General features: G+C 36.5%; 1 protein-coding gene across 1 annotated transcript in view; it reads left to right on the top strand.

Annotated features, from left to right (window-relative positions):
* CFAP300 (cilia and flagella associated protein 300) overlaps nucleotides 1-17,585 on the top strand; it is a 21,974-nt gene extending 4,389 nt beyond the window's left edge. The window contains exons 4-7 of the mRNA XM_035328147.1: nucleotides 3,949-4,115; nucleotides 6,345-6,517; nucleotides 12,776-12,842; nucleotides 17,354-17,585. Of these exons, the coding sequence (XP_035184038.1) occupies nucleotides 3,949-4,115; nucleotides 6,345-6,517; nucleotides 12,776-12,842; nucleotides 17,354-17,485 (539 nt within the window). The 3' untranslated portion in view covers nucleotides 17,486-17,585. The remainder of the gene's footprint in view (nucleotides 1-3,948; nucleotides 4,116-6,344; nucleotides 6,518-12,775; nucleotides 12,843-17,353) is intronic.
* Nucleotides 17,586-17,732: the final 147 nt, after the last annotated feature.

Genomic DNA, 17,732 nt, shown 5'->3' with positions numbered 1-17,732 from the left:
TTTTCTTTTCTTTTCTTTTCTTTTCTTTTCTTTTCTTTTCTTTTCTTTTTTCTTGTTGCAGTCCCCTTTTATCTTGTTACTAAGAGTTTATTTTCCTTTTGAATTCAGTGGTTATGGTTTCACTTTCATATTTATCTGTACCCCTTCTCTATTAGTTGTCTATCTCCTTTCTGTAAAATCTGTCTTTCTACCTTTTATTGCTTTTATGGCTTTATTGCTTTTATTTTGTTGTTTAATCTCAGTTTTTGCTTCTCTTTGCTGCTTTTAATCCTCATCTTAATTTTATCAGATGTAATATCCCCGGTCAGCATCAAGGAGTGCAAAATGTCTCCCTCTTCCCAGCTCCCCCACACGCTGGAATTCCCAGTAGAATCCCACAATAATTCATTGTCTTAAGTACTCCAGCTTTAACGTTACTTGAAATACAACATTTTAGGTAAACCGTACATAAGGATGTTCCCTCTTCTGGTTCTTTTGATTAGACATGCTTCAATACCTTTTCTTACGCCACACGTTTTTACTTATTGCAGTAGCGATGGATTTTTCCCCCTCTTCCTGGCTTCCTAGGAGAGTACCTGACAGTTTTGTCACGTTTAAGCTCCCTTCATCTCTTACTTTCATATTTCTAAAATAGAAGCAGCACAAGGAATACATTTGATGCATTCCAACTTATGTATTGACTCTTGTATTTTTAAATAGCAGCAATGAAAACTAAACGGTAGTTTTTCTTTTGACACTTTACTGGCCTTGCACCTGTCAGCAGTCTTAAGGAGGCAGGACTGTATCTGCTTAAACTCAATTAACGCTTGAAAAGTTATCTTCAAAGGATAGGGATACGTTCTTTTTTCTGTAAGTAAAAAATCAGTATTTGTCTAAGAAAGACTCTGAGTTGCCATACGTACCTGAAGCTTAAATGATTTCTGGTTTTGGAATTGGTTTTAAAAATCTGTGAGGAAATCTTAAATGATCATTTTTTTAGACTGCTGTTACAGGTTTTCATTTGCAGAAATTGTAGATGTCATTTGAACTTACAAATTTTACTTCTGAAGTACCAACTTTTTATTACTGTACTGCAAGTTTAGTACTAATTTTAGTTTGGTACTAATTTAGTACTAGTTCTGTGTAAACTGTTTTGTAAATAGCAAGTTGAAAGAGGTTTCCTTGAGGAACAAGTCTTTTTTAAACGTTGGAGGGATTCTAAATATATCTATTCTGGGGTTTATCTCCCCCATACTAGATGAGCAACATGTTCATTTACAAGTATATTGGCAGCACTTCGTAGATGTTCCAAAATGAAGTTTTGTTTCAGTACTTCTCAGCTCTTTGTTTTCCACTTGCAGAGTTGTTGGGACATTTCTTCTTCCTATTTTATTGCTCACTTTTACAGTGTTATGAAAACTGGTTACTCTTTTCCAGGAAATTCTGAATCTCCTGTTTCAAGCCTTACCTCTCAAATGGAGAATAGGACCTTCCAGTGTATTCAAACTTTTCCACTTACAGTTTAGTTTTCTGAAGTACTGAACAGGACACAAAGCTCTTGACTTTATTTTTTCTTCCAATGGAAGTTTTCAGGACATCTTTTTTCAGAGCAGAAGTGTGTCTCCATTCCATTTCTTTCCTTCTCCCCCAGTAAAATCCTAACAAACTGAAGGCCTATAAATAGGTCACTTTCTTATGCTTTGAGCTGGATAACTGGAAAAATGTAAGATGTCTTTTTTTTTTTTTTTTTTTTTTTTTTCTCCAAGTCATTTAACATCTGATTTTTATTAATCTTGAATCAGTTTTTGATTAATCAATTCTTACAAAATAATTTATATGTTAGAGGCCAATTTATCTCTTATTATATCTCAAAATAAAAATAAAAATCCCAGTGAAGGGAATCCAAAGAACTAAAAGTTAGAAGAGTCCAAGGATGAGGGGTTGGAAGGAAGTAATAGCTAACTAAATAAAGGTCTCCTTCCCCTCCCTGCTTAGGTTAAGAGGCTTTAAGTCACTTTTTTTTTTTTTTTTTTCTCTGATTTGTGATTTTGGTTACATAATTTAATGATTTTTTTGATAATCCCTGTGTGGACAGCAGAGAGAATGAATATCCTAAAACTTTTACTTTAACAGAAGTTACCCTTTGTCATAACCATAGCTGTAGATATGAAGCCAAGCAATTAAATGTCAAGCTTTTCCACATAATTGGTTTTCTTTACATCTCATTGGCCCAATAAAAAATGTACAATTTCATCCCAGTGCTTTTAGCTTAATAGACACATTTTCCAGACATCTATTTATAACTTCCTTCCACTTGTTTTTCTTAGTGTTGATCAGATATTTGTGCAGTTTACCTGGATTTATGTATCAAAAGTCTGCTGTTAGGGTTTAACCTGTGAATAAATAATCTCTAGGGATAATATCTGAGACTTTAGGAAGTGTGAGGGAAGAACAATGTTAGGTTATGCTATGCTTGCAGAGATTAGGAAAAGAATGGAGTGTCATATATGCTTTTGGAAGCACTACAGTTCATGTAGCTCTTTTTTGACATGTTTCTGTTTCTGAAATACTGTTGTCTAGAGTGAAATTTGGAAACTTCAAAAATATTACTCCTAGTGATCCTTTAGATCAGTTTGTCAGCTGACTTAAATTAGTTGTATAATTATCAGTCTTTTGATAGTATGACTTTGACTGGTCTACCATTGAGGGAGTCCACAATGAGAAAGGATGAGAGTAAGCTCTTAGACAGCTGGAATTTTGTGAATATTATCTCTGCTGAGAAACATTGCCAGTGTGTTCTCCCTCGTGTTTTTCCTCATGCTCATCCTCTGTCGTGCTCTCTTCCTCTCCTTTTCAGAAGCACTTTGAAGGATGTTTGGGGGGACTCGAGATGACCAGAGCACATCTTCACAGATCCATAGAATGGTTTGGGTTGGAAGGGACCTTAAAGATCATCTAGTTTCAACCCCCTGCCATGGGCAGGGACACCTCCCACTTCATCAGGTTGCTCAAAGCCCTGTGTCTCGCTGAACCCTTGGCCTGTAGAGAGCAGATGGAACTGGACTGTGTCCAGTGCTTCTTAAACATATGAGTGCAATGCTATTTAAGATGTCTCAAGTTACCAACACCATGCATACAGATCTGTAGCTGTAACACTGTATATAAAGAAGATATGTGTCCTTATGGACTGATACCTTGTTAAACAAAGTACTGTGGAGCATCTCAGAAGGCACTAAATGTCTATGAGCAAGAAGATCCAGTCTCAGATGACTCACAAGCACAGAAAACAGAAAAAAAAAAAAAAAAAATAGGAAAATATACCTGTACTTATTAGTTGCAGAAAGAATATTCCTTATTCATGCAGGAAATGCTGACAGTATTTTTTCATCTTCTGAAATAGCTGACTAGTAAAGTTTACAAGAGGTAGCTACAAAGTAACTTTGTGAAAAGTTCAGATAAATGAAAAATGTGTTGGGGTTGTGGGATTTTGTTTTGTTTTGCTTTGCTGGCTGTTGTTAGCATCTAGCGACTTTTCCATTTTAAATGTGGAATTTTGTTCTCAGATTCTTTAAGGCTTAAGTTGTGGAATATGATTTTCTAAGGTGTGATCTAATGTGATGTGGAGTTGTGATCCTGTCTTTTCTCTCTTTTTTGTTTCGATTGATACTATTGCCAACAGGGGGAGTAAACACACGAGCCTTAATGTAGTGTTAGTGTTTGGCTGAATTTAATGTTTTCTTTACCCTTGTTTCTCAGCTTTCTTTGTTTTTTGAGGGACTGCATGACTGAGTCATACTTATGTGGTCTGTATTATTTTTTTTTAAGAATATGCCACACAGCCATTTAGAGAAGTTAATTATTTCCACACCATAGCAAATTATGAATGATTGTGAAACAATTACTACATGGAAATTCTTTTGTTGTATTTATCACAACAGGCTTGATGTGACTCTTTCCTTTATATTCCAGGTTCCAAAGTGACAAAAATTGAAGCTGTAGTAGTGCCCTGTACACAGATTTCCATGTCATTTTTTGATCGGCTCTACACCGAAGGACTTGTTAGAGAAACTGGACACATTGTGAAATGTTATGATGAATATTATGATGATATTCTTATATCTGATGAATTAAGGAAGGTCAGTATAGCAATGAATAATTATTTCTAATTTCTTGTACACCGTTATGTTCCAAACGACACGTTTTTCGGTATTTTTCCAGTATTTTTTTTCTGACAGTACCTTTGAAGATAAAAATGGGAATCAATAGCCATGTGATAGAAATGATTAAAGCACTGCAGTGCCGGAGTATCAAGACAATGGCTATTTTCCAGTTGGGCCCTCTTATCTTTTTAAGTAGGAGAAAAAGGTAAAACCTTCTTCTCCGCACCACTTTGACAAGCAGTCACTGCTTGGGGATGTGTCATGAAATCCAGCTACACTTTTTCCTAGAAAAATGAGGTGCCAATGGAAGGGTCTTATGATACCCAGAGCTGCAGGTTCACCCAACCATCCAGGTAACTTATGAATTTGAATGCACTCAGTAGTTTCATCCTGAAGCATTCCTCACCAGGAATGCTGACCATATCATATGTGAAGGTATTTAAAGAAATGTAGCTTCAGATATTTTGAGCTGAAATAAAGGAGAGGAAACTTAAGAAAAGAAAAATGATTTTGTGCTGTAACATTGGAAAAGGACTAAATATAACCCTTAAACAGGCCTGCAAGGTGAAAATTCTGTTTGTCACATTCCAGTGGAGGTGTTAGAAAGCAGATGATTCTGAAAAAGAATCTCTCTTAAGAGTGTCACCTTCTTAATCAACATGTCTTCATTTTAAGTGTTTCTTTTGACTTCATAAGCTAAAACAAATTTTTATTACTTATGTTTGTTTAGCATTAGCAAAGCATAGTGTGGGAGAACTGGATTTTGTTCTTCCTTGTATATATAATCAACGTAAGTACTTAATAATTATAGAGTTGCACTCATTTGCACTTGGCAAATCCTTTGAAGACGATGTATTTGAACCAGTGACACTGGTTACAGGATGTGGCCTGAAATACTGGTCTGTCTTGTAAAGTTCTGGGAAAAGCAGAGAACTCAGGCTCATGTTTGAATTTCAGATGTGGTTTGTAGCCTAGCAGTTCAAAATGCTATCTATTTACTTATAAGTTGGATCTCTGTGAAATGTTTTCTGAAAATTAAGTATATTTGATGTAATAAAGTTAGAGGCAACATTTAAAATGAGTCATTGGAGTTTCAGTCTCTCTTCATTTTCCTTCCCTTGGAAGAAATGCGTGACTGCTTTTACAGGGTGAAGGACTCATGTTGGTTTGTAATGAACATGATTCCTACTTACAAGACTTAAGATGGCAGAAGAACTAAGAGTCAAATCTTCCACAACTGAACTCAGAAGCTTCAAATTAAATTAGTTAGCACCCTAGAATTGTAGACTGTAGGGGGCAGCAAGTTGTCCAGTGTCCTGGTGTCAGCAGGTGGCAGAGGGTGGCCCTCAGCTGTAAAACTTCATGTTTCATTTCGACCTGCCGTGCCTTCTCCTGGTTCAGCCAAGGAGGGATTGGGATATGTATGTGGTCACCAACAACAGCTGCTGTCCTGATCCCTTGTTACTCAGATGTGTAATGAAGCTATAAAGAGGGCCATGGAGCAGTAAGTTCAAGTCTAGCTTAGACCTGTTTGCCTGCGTCTAGGTTGGTACCTACATTTTGTTGTCAGGCTGAATTTCAGTTCCTGGCCACCCTTACAGCAGTGTCGGGGCTAATCTAGCAAGAACCCTGTGTCCACATAATATTGCAGCAAAAGGCAGGTGGGACATATGGAAGCAGCTGAATAGCATGCCTAGCTTATCCGTGGTACAGATAAACGCTCACTAAACTGCAGTAAAGAATGGTGTGAATTTGAGTGATCTCCTCTGGGATTCCTTTAGGAATGTGAGATAACTGTAAAAGCTTAGAGGCAAAAAGCAAATGTGGTCAAAGTTACCAAAGACAAACTAATTGGTAGTAATCAACATACCAGATAGAGCTAGACTATTTTCAGGTTATTGATTGTTTCATTAGGTTGATGAGCAATTAAGGAATGAATCACAAGACTCTTGAAAAAAACTCTCTTATGTTTTGTGGGCACAAATATGACAGTTGTATTGACAGTATTTTAAACCTAATTGCATCATTGGAAGAAGGATTTAGAGAAAAGTACTAATTATTTCCATCCCTCCTTCATATAAAACATAATGAACATAACTGTGTGATATACAGCAAAGTAGTTGTTTGTATGCTCAATCACAAATAAGAAATTTTTGTCTATTTAATTTCTTTATTATTCTTTTTATTATTCTCTTGTTCCATAAGGTCTTGCTTCTGGAAGATTCAGACCATTATGACTTATTCAGTCAATCAGACCGCAAAGAATTTCTGTTCTGTCTTTTTAAGCATCTTTGTATTGGAGGAGCTCTTTGCCAGTTTGAAGACATGCTTGGCCCATACTTAGAAACTACCAAAGCTTTATATAAAGACCTGGTGAGGCAAGTGTTTTCTTTTCTATACAGTTATGTATGTATGTGCTGGGCACAAATACTTTGTGTGAATTAGTGTAAATTTACTGTGCGTTACTGCTTCAAAAATAGGTCTGTTATTTAATAAATCTGCAAGCTGATTTATATTCAGCTATTAAAATACCCTGCAATGATGGTAGTAGTTCAGTGGCAAAATATAGGCAGTTTTAATGGCAGCTGTCCTACATAAAACCTTTTTATTGTACCACAGGAATGGACATTGATGTTTTGTAGTTCACTCCCATTTTAAAGATTTTTGTTTCTGTAGTCCTCTAATGAAAACATCGCATGCCACTGGAACTGGATTGTGTTTCCACTGTCATTGATAAAATATCAACAGTTAGTCTTGGATGGATAGTCTTGGACTACTTTCAAGCTGGTTTTTTTTAGGATTTAAAAACTGAATAACATCAGTTGAATTTTTTAGTTCTGTTTATGCTTTGTTCCATCTGATTATTATTATTTTTAAAAATTCAGTTGGATTTTGGCATTCTTTGCTCCACAGATACACTTCTTGCAGCATACAGCTGTGGTAGAATCTGGCTGTCAGCATGACAGTGAGCTAACACACATTTTTTTGCCAGGTCTGGTATATGGAATTGTTTGGCATTAATGTATTTTTTGCTTGAGGTTAGAGGAGACTGATTAAAGATGAGAATTCAGAAGAAAAAGTATCAAGTTTCTCCCTGGTTTTTTATACCCATATGATGACTTCACTGACTGACAAAATTCCTTACTTCCTTGTTAGCGGGAAATGGAATGTCATTGTCACTTATGAATTCCTAGCTGAACTAATGGGAATATGCAGCTCATCAGCCATGTTACTAAAATTCTATATTGTATTCATACTCTCTACTTTACCACCACAGTATTGGTGGGATAGTACAAAGGGCAGTGTGAATCTGAACAACAGAAAACAATTGCAGATCTCTGAAATGTGAGATAGTATCCATGTTATTAGAGTTCTTCTGCTAAGTAATGCAGCGAACTGGAGCAAACAAAACAAAAACTTCAATTTGTTTAGAGTAGGATTTTTTTTTTATTTTTTTATTTTTTTCTAATTGGCTGTCTTTGGAATGGTGGGATTACCAACTGTTACTTCATCTCCTATTTTAAGATTATACACAAGCACGCTAGAAAAAAAAATCGTGTAAATTATCTTCATCGTTGAGACTGTTCTTAAAATGCCATTGGTTAAACTTAAGAGTAAAATCTGCATGACCAAAGATAGGGTGAAAGGATTAGATTCAGTGCCTCACCTAAATATTTCTTTACTTCTGTAGCACTTGTGTGTAGCTTGCTGCATCCAAACGGAATATGTAAAACAAAATAGTTGGCTTCTTTCTTGGCATTTTTTTTTTGTAATACTTAACCAAAGAAGTTTACAAAACCTTAATAACTGCTAAGCAGCCCCCAGATTTTCTAATAGTCAGTACTTTTCAGGGTCTGTGTTGATTTTGTCATATGCTGTTTCCAGGGAATCATTTATAAAATTAAAAGTTACATAAATAAACAATTAAAGTAGTGGTAGAACAGCTGATAACTTCTAAAGGAACCACTGAAACAAAGAAACTGTTATAAATGTTCCAAGAAGATTTTTTAGAAATAACTAAATTGTGTTGCTGCATTTATTAATTCAAACCTTGTGATTAGTCACAAAAGCTTTCTTACTAGTGTGAGCTTCATTTTTGATATTTTCACGTAGAGAGAAATCTAGTGGGTCCTTCAGAAATACATAATGAAAAGGATCTATCAGTACTTCAGCTCTGCCTTCCCTTTACTTTTAAATAGTTGCACTTGAAACGGGCTGTTCCTTATGCTAATCCTTGGCCTTAGTTCGCTGCTCTTGTGTTCTAATCAGTTCCTTCACTTTCTTGCTTCCTTTTGCTGATCAGGTTTTTTGTTTGTTTGTTTGTTTCCCCTAAACAGGTTAAAGTTTTGCTCTGAGCCATTCCTCATCCTTGCTTTCATGTCTTCTTAAACCTTTCCCCCTTCTTACTTTTCCTATGGTAAACTCTGATAAGGATGTTAAGTAATTCTTGTTATTAAAAACAAACAAAAACACAAAGGCACCTTCCAAAGTCTTCCCCAAAATTTCGTCCTGCTTTCATTGTTTGCTTTTCCTATATCCTCACCCCATTCCCTGTTGTTCCATTACATATTTCTGTGACTTTTCTCGTGTGCTAGTTTTGTTTTTTTGTTTTTCAGTTGTCAGCTACCTGTCTATCCTCCACAATTTTAAAACGCACCTGTTCATGTGACATCACTGTTCTTTGATACTTATCAATCCTGTGTCTCTCCAGTCCTGTGACTAATGTCTGTAGATGTCTCGCTGCCAGTGAAGCTGGTGTTTGCACTGACTAGTACTTGAAAAAACAAGTCACAGTGTAACTGTATCTTTTATCTTGCTCCTTTCATTTTAACTTATTTGTCAATCCACTCGGAAAAGCTTTCCATCTCCACATTTCAGACTTTCTCTCCCCATTCACAGTCACGCTTGTCTCCTGCTTTCTCTCTGTTCTTCCTGTCCCCGGTTTATCCAAAATGATGATGATGTGGTTTTGTTTTGGTTTGTTTTTTGTTTTTGTTACCACCTTATTAAGAGAGAAAAAAACATTGAAAGGGGAAGCAATGAAGCTCTGAAGAGGAACCCTCATGCCAGTCTTGACTTGTTTGATTTCTAATTTCCAGTCTGTGCTCTGTACTGTGTCACTTACTTCATTTTTGCACAATGTATACTAGACAGTAAAGCAATGAAAGTACTTTCTTATGGCCTCTTATTTTTCTGTAAACAAAAGCTCATGACAGTATTGGTCTCTAAAATTGTTTTACCAACGGGTTCGCCTCAAAATTCCTGTCGAAACCCAACTATTTTTAAATTATTCTTTTCTAGACAGTTATACTGTGTCTGGTTTCTTCTCATCTTGGATTGCAATCTCATTAGATACACTGTACTCTTTGTAAAGTGATAAAAACTCGTAAAGTGATGAAAACTTACAGTATTGGAAAGTTCCATAAATTGTACTGTTTTATTTTTATTTTTGTCTTGACAGCTCAGAAGGCTTGGTAGAAAACAAAAATGACAGTATTATTAGCTCTTAGTTGATGTGCATTGAAAAATTAGTCCCCACAGGTGAACTTAGGCCAATCATGGTGTGCTTTCAGACTAAACCCACTGGTGTTTATTTGGTCCAAAAGTTTTTCTTAAGGGAAAGAGCCTTCATGTGAATAGTTCCACAAAAGTGCCTCCAATGCCCAGAGCAGCAGACCTATTACGAGGTTTTCCCACTTCTTTTCTTACAGTTACTTCTTGCCATTCCTGAGTTCCAACTCCCAGGCACTAAAGTTCAAAGTAGTGTCAAAAGGTTTGATATTTCGTTCTACTAAACCATTTCCATTTATACAGTTTTATGAGAGAGTGTAACAATCTTTTGCAATTAACTGCTCCAGCTATTTAACAAGCACAGCTAAAGAATTCCAAATCAAACTATGAAATGTCAGAGGTGGTCTACTTTGGAAAAGGGGTAATAATTGCTTCATAATGAATTTATGAACAACTTGTTGATACTAACCCAGTAGTAATTAACCTGTGACCAATGGAGTCCATCCAGAATTTTAGTTATGTCCTGTGTAACCTAAAAAAATTGTAGTATTTTTAGTTAAAGAACACATTTATATGACAAAAGCGCGTTGGTTAAGATATAATTTTCAAATCTTTGTGATCTTCTAAGTTGATAAATCTTATTTTCTCTACTAAACTCCTGATGAGCCTGTCTGAATTTAAGAAACGTTTGGACTGTGCACTAAGTCACATGGTCTAAATTTTTGGGTAGACCTGTGAGGTGCAAGGAGTTGGACTTGATGATCCGTATGGGTCCCTTCCAACTCGGAATATTCTATGATTCTGTGATTTTTCTGACAGTGTCTCTCACTGGTGGCAGCTGCTGTAGTGTCTTGTTATTATTGTTCTCTTCTCCTTCTGTCTGTGTCTTCTCCAAGTCCTTTCCCTGAAAATAAATGAATTTATGTGAAAGCACTGGGTTGTTCTTTTAATGTTTGGAAAGCCTAGTAAAATATTGCCAGTAAGGATAGGATATAACTTCAACTCAAAGTGAATTGAGACATGATGAGAAAGATTTTTCTTCATAAACTGAGGATAGATGCACAGTGAAATGATGAAGAAACTTCCATATTCAATGAGTAGTGTAGGGCTTAACAATTTGGAAGAAAAAAGTGGGTATTATGAAAATATTTTTATGGAAAAATATTATCTTCAAGAAGACAAGGCCGTATTTTTCTAAAACCTTTAAAAAAACATATAACAAATTTGTCAAAGACAACATTCTGGTTTCTTTCATGCCAGCAAGAGGAGTATCTCATCTGATTTTGGCAGATATGTTATTTTGCCTTAAAATTAACCAAAGTACTAGAAATAAACATTCAGTCTGAAAAAATGACTTACAGGAAGCTAACCACAAGAGGAAAATTTCTCAGTGCAGTGGAATAAATATGAAGATTTATTTTCTGTCACTCCTTGCTTTGGGATCCTAGATACATATATGTATATGATATAAAAATGTAGAAACCAGAGATTGAAAGCTATTGTTCTCAGATGGAAAAATGTGGAGCCAGAGTAACTTAAACACAACTGCAGCTTTTCAGGGTGGTGATGTGTGGTAGAAAGTGTTGACCCCACTACTGCTCTATACCTTGTTCTCAAAGTTGTCACTCTTCTAGCAGACATGGTTAAACAGTTCCTGAACTGCTGTAGTTTACAGCCCTGTACGTTAGCATAAACTGACATCCATTTTAGTTTATCTTAATATGCTGGTCTGTAAACTGCAGTGGTTCAGAAGCTGAGTCATGAACCAGTTGAGCTGTCCCTGCTGGGAAGGCACTAATCTCATGAGGGGTGGTAAGGCAGACAACTGGGGCCAGTACCAGTTTCAGCAATGCCGTCTTAATCCACTGCTGAGTCTACCAACATGTGAGTTACAGCAAAAAATTCTGAGAAAGCCTCGTTACTGACTCACCACAGGAAAGATCAGCTTTACAGTACAGGCTCAATTCATACACGACTGTTGTTACTCTGCAGATGAAATCAGTTAAAGTCTTTTTTTTTTTTAACTGGTTAAAGAGGTTGAATCAACAAGAATGATGCAGGTTGGTGTGGGTTTTGTTTGTCCTTATAAAAAGAAGCTTTGTGAAAGCAATGATAATAGGGAACTGCTCTCATAGCTTGGAGTTGGTGCAGTGTACAACTAGACTGTGTTTAACACACGCCAGATAGAAATTTGGCTATTTTGGGGACCTTTCTAGGGAACTGAACCTGCCTGTGACGAGGCAGGTCCTGAGCTATGTACTTTTTGGAACTCTGTAAGTATGGGACCTACCTAGAAAGTTCAATTAATCCATGCTGAGTTATCTTAAATAAGAACCTGTGCAATTAGATAAATTAATACAAGTTACACCATCTAACTCAGGAAGAAATATAAGCATCACTTAAAGCAGACCTGAGGAAAATAACTCATTTAAAAATATGTTGAGATAGCTGGCCACTCTGCAATAGTATCTTAGTGTGATCAGTAATAGTGACAGAACTGGCAGCCCACAACAAACACGTCTAGAAACTGAAAAATTCAGAAATAATACCATCCTGAGTTGCATAGCTGTCCATGCATACAACATTCTAAAAGAGGTAAAATGAATTTAAAACATAATTACATATTGATTAAAAATGAGCTGAAGTTTGCATTTCTTTAAAAATACCACTGCTACCCCTTGTAGTCTGAATTAAGACTGAGTCACTTTGCAGCTTCTTTTTCTTGCAGAATATATGAAAGGATTTTAAAAAAAATGTTTAGGTGAGTCATTTTTCATAGCTATCAAAATGCAAACTTCATACTGGATACTTTATACTCTAGGCCTGGGTAATATTGCTGAGATTTAGTGGCTGAAAACAGTAAGACCAATTCAGATGACTAGATGCATTTTCATTCAATAGCTTTCAGTTGTCATAATATCCATGTTATCTAACAGTGTAGCTTTTCATGGTCAATGTAACATGAGTTGAATTTTAACTATTAATATAACCTTGATCAAATTTGAGCAAAACCAACAATGAATATGTCAAAATGTATTTAAATATATTTAATAAATATACATATTGAATGAAGGATTCTAATAATACTGTAAATACTAAGTATGTATTATTCCCCTGGTTTTCAGTGTTCAAAAGAATCCTGAAACAAAAGAAATAAGCATTACTTCAACTGTCTTCAGAGTGTCTGCATATGTAAGTATTAACAATTTTATAGTACAGGATTTTACTGGAAGTAACATGCATAGCATGAAAATATTGAATTGACATTTACACAATGAAAATATAATACTCCATTTTCAAGGGTTATTTTTCCATAGTTGTTGCCATTGTTTATTCATGAACTCTGTCCCTGATCTCATCCTGCTTGCACTCTTGAGTAACTCTTCATCAATTATCACCAGCTAAAGTTTTATTTGGGTAGTTCACTAAAAATAGGTTTATTGAATAACACTTGAAGTCATAATAGTTATCCAGAAACTACTTTATTAAATATATATATATATATTTAGGTCTGAATAATTCTATTTTTATATCTACTTAAGATAGAATTAAGGATTAAGAATCCATTCGACTTTGTATATTTCTGTTCTTTGAGATGTTGCTAGAGCTTTCTGAGTAGCTTGTATTGCATCTGTTACTGTAAAGACTGCAAGAAAATTGAGTATATGAAAGGGTGAGAATGGTGAGATGACTGCTAACCTTTTCCCCTCCCTTGTCAAGTCTCATTCCTTTCTGTTTCTCTTGCAAAATCATGCATTTACCATCAAGATAAGTTTGAGAACTGGCTGCATGTTTACTAGATTCAGCATACCTGGCGTTTAATTGTTACTACTCCAAAGCCTTCTTGAGTAACCAGAATATGTAAGCAGATAATGTACCTACATCCAAAAGAAATAGCTGATGTCATTTCAGACTGCGCAAACTTCCCTTTAGGTTGCCAATACCCCAGTTGTTCATCTGTGGGTCATCATCTTTTAAGTAGTATGTGTAATTCATAGAAGGCTTCTAAATTTTTTTCTAAAAATAAGTACTTATGTATCACAGTTCACCTCTCTCCTGGGCTGCAGACTTCAATAAAGTAAAACAAGAAATGCAACTGATAATGTGATATTTTACTGTTTTTAAGGTTTTTCTCCCCATCTCTGAATCAAACATATGGGTATGAACATTGCAGACTGTTCCTATGTTTAGGTAGATGTTTAGATATTTAAGAGTTCCCATAGCTGCCATACATCAAATATCATCAGTATTAACAAAAAAAAAAAAAAAAAAAAAAAAGGGAAAGAAAAGAAAGGAAAGGAAAGGAAAGGGAAGGGAAGGAAAGGAAAGGAAAGGAAAGGAAAGGAAAGGAAAGGAAAGGAAAGGAAAGGAAAGGAAAGGAAAGGAAAGGAAAGGAAAGGAAAGGAAAGGAAACCTTCAGCAACTTTTTTTTTGAAAACAGAGAAATGGATGGACAAAAGAAAATCCAGTGTAAATACAGAATATGTAATCTTTTCTATAGCATTGGGGGAAAGTTTGGCTTTACTGCATATTCTGAAAAATTGTGAGGTGAAGGAGAGTTCTAAAATTCTGGTTTCCACTAAAGAAATCTTGAAGAAACTTACCTCAGAATAAAGTCTTAAATGGGTCTGGATTGTTTGATGATTCTGTGAAACAAAACTCTACTTGGAAATTACAGGAAGGGTACTTAATAGAACACAAATGTCTTGTGCTTTTGATGAAAACTTTTTCTTAAGGAGACAAACACAATTCTGCAGTAGATGTAGTTTCTGGGTTCATTTAGTAAATAACTGTAGAGTATTGTGTAATGAGGTGACAATTTATAAGCCATATTTTCTGGGTTTGTATCTGAAAGAAATGGACATACCCTCGTAGCCTGACATAAAGGAAAGCTGTTTTGGTAAAGGTGACTTGAACTGCAGCTGAGAAGTTAGAAGAACCCACATTTTTGCAAGCTGAATTAATAAATGGATAAATAAATACTTGTATATTTGCACAAGTACAAATGGAATCAGGAATTAATTTTATGTAATGCCATCTATTTAAAGTTTTGGCTACTGAGCCCTCATTTTGTAAACAGTATCTAGAAAAAAGAACATTATTAAAATCAGGTGATCAGAAAGTAAACTGTCATTGGTATTGTATGAAAATTGTGAGTGGTGCCTCCTTTTTAGCAAGTCTGTGTTGATAGAGCTGGAACTCTGTGGTGTGATCATATCAAAATCAGTGATGGAAACTGGTGAAATCTCTGAAAGGGGTATGGTTAAAAAGCAGTTTGGAACAAATTTAATCCTGAAGTAGTCAGATCTCTCAATCCTGATATTTAAAGGTATTAGGGTGTAGTTATAAATATCTACAGATCTGTTTAGCATCAGAACTTTGTAGATCTGGCTATCACAAGAGAAATAATATTAAATCTTGGGGCTAGTGAAACTTTGTTATAGCTGAAGTATTTGGATGGTAATTGCTATTTTGGAATCTTTTTTATGTGAAACCTAACTATAGCAATGTTAGGAATTATTGTAATAAATAACTTACTCCAAAATTCCTCTTAAAAACCTGTTGATTAAAGGATGCTGTTCTGAGAGATGTTAAGCAGTATCATTATTTCTGTATTATGCTACGCATGTGTTCTTTTTCAATCATCTGCAGATTATCTGCATTCCTACAAAGAAAAAGTAAATTGACCCCACTCTGTGTCAGTACATCAAATCATTTCACCCACTACATGTCTGAACCGAAGTCCAAACTGCAGATAGAATTGGTATGGTTCCTACTGTACCCGATTGCTATAAGGAACAGAGTAACTCCACATAAATCCCAGTGTCTTTATGATCAAATCCTTTAGTTTTGTTGTTGTTTTAATGGCCTCTTTACTAACTAAAATAAATTTAAGGACCCTTTTAACTTGATTAGATTTTTTTTTTCCTCGTACCAGTTTTGCTATACTCTGGAGTTTCTTGAAATGCCTTATCATCAAGAAGTTATTTTTGTTCTTGAGTTGATGTACAAACTTGTCTTTAAACAGTCAAAAACTGAGCTGACATAGATCGACTCATGACTGCAGAAGTGGGATCTTCAATAGCAATAGAAAATAAGTTTAATTTAACCCGCAATCACATCTTGACGTTGGTCTCTTGCTTTCTTTCTGTTTTGTGCATGAACTTAAGTTACTTTTGGATCAAACTCCAAGGCATTGTGATGCTGAGTACTGTAAAATCGTAAAGCTTGCCCTCCTTACTGTTGTTGAGAACCCAGCATTTGGTACACACAGATCCCTTTAAAACATCTGTAGAGAGTTAGGTATCTTAAAATTGGAGCTACAGAGTTTGTATGCTGTGTTCCTTAAAAACAGAATGCTATTTTTAGCTTGTGGTATTTGACTACCACCAGAAAATGCGGTGAATAAACGCATCAAATTTCTACCTGTCTTAAACAATGCTTTTATGGTGGTGCTTATCTTAATTTAAAATTTATGGTCTTGAATAATCCCTTAAAGGAAGATGTCAAAATATATAGTAGGGGGTTCAATCTCTTGGAAAAACAGGAGAGGAACTGGGGTGCCTGTAACAGCTACTGGATAAAATTAATAGATGGACTTTGGAGCAGAAATTGGAACCCAGATCTCTTCCTTTAAGTTGACTGATTGCTTTAACCACTAGGAGAGCTTACTGTTTCCATGATTTCTTGGTCCAGAAAAAGATGGATTATTTTATGCAAGGGAAGACAGCTTCAACAAAAGACTGTGAGAGATGTGCCTCTAATATGGAATAGTCTTTAGTCGAGGAGTTTAAAATTTTCCTGGAGAAAATGGAAAATATATGCATTATATAAATTCCCTCAGAACCTACATCTCTTCAAATGTTGCGTTGTATAAAGGTGCTGGGGAGTGGGATGACACTATAGTGTGCCAAAGAGAGGAGGTGTCAGCTACATATTGATTTTTTGAATGTTCAGCTACCACAATGAATGCACCAAACAAACACCTCCTTAAATCCCTCCCTCTGGTTCCTGTGTACCTGGATTTGAAGCGGGTGTTGAGTTGTGCTGCCCTGTCAAGGCTGAAGCTTTGCACATGCACAGAAGGACATTACATTGAAGAACCCTGTTCTTGTAGTGTCTGGTGCCAGCTGAACGTGTTTTTTTTTTTCAGAAGTAGAATTGTGTAGCTAGGTGTCTAGGTTCTCTTCAGATGCTTTCTGCAGACTGGTGCACAAATTGCTTTTGATAACAGTTCAAAGTTGTTAATAGCAAGTTGTTAGTAAGTGCTACAGTGAGGGTTTTCCTTAAGTATTTGAGTCTGAATGGATGCATTAGCAAATGTTAATTGAGAAGGACTCATTGATAGAACAGCTTTACTTATTTAGTCCCTAAATAATTTTGTATTTTGATGAAACGTGTTGGGATCCTTGTATGTTCAATCATTTGTATTTTAGGTTTGTGTTGTGTAATCCTATGCTCACGTGCCTAACTTTGCATTTTCTACCGCATATATCCCAAGGTTATTGGGATGGATAAAAGCACTGTGCCTGTGGTAGCGTCAGGATCCGAACGGAGACAAAACCCTTACACAAACCGGCGTTTGTCCAGTTCTGCCATGAAGCCAGTCGTTGGGGCAAACCGCTGCCTTTCACCCGGCTTTCAGGAATTCCCTGCCCGGCCTCCACGTCGCCATTGACACACTTCTTTTCACTTCCTCGCAGGACGAGGACGGCCTGCGGTACCCCTCGGGCAGAGGCCACGAGCAGACCTTCTCCTACTTGGCGGTGGACCCCTGCCGGCGCCACGTGCACGCCCTGTACCACTGCTACGGGGGCAGCGCGCTCTGCCCCTAAGACACCCCGGGCTCGTAGGGCCGGGACCCCCACACCTTGCTGCGAGGCCGGGGGAGAGCTGTGCATAGCCTAACATAACTTAACATCGGGGTGCGTGGGGGGCTGTGCGCCGGCACGGTTCATTAAAAATTAATTAAAGGCGGTTCTCCTCCTCCTCTTCCTCGCCCCGGGGGGGGGGGGATGTGGGGGGCTGGGGGTGCCTGGGAGGGCTGGGGGTCGTGGCCCCAGCCCAGCAGCAGCCCCCTGC

The sequence above is a fragment of the Oxyura jamaicensis genome, chromosome 1 (genome assembly GCF_011077185.1).
Source record: "Oxyura jamaicensis isolate SHBP4307 breed ruddy duck chromosome 1, BPBGC_Ojam_1.0, whole genome shotgun sequence".
NCBI lineage: Eukaryota > Metazoa > Chordata > Aves > Anseriformes > Anatidae > Oxyura > Oxyura jamaicensis.
This window is presented reverse-complemented; position numbering and strand designations above follow the sequence as displayed.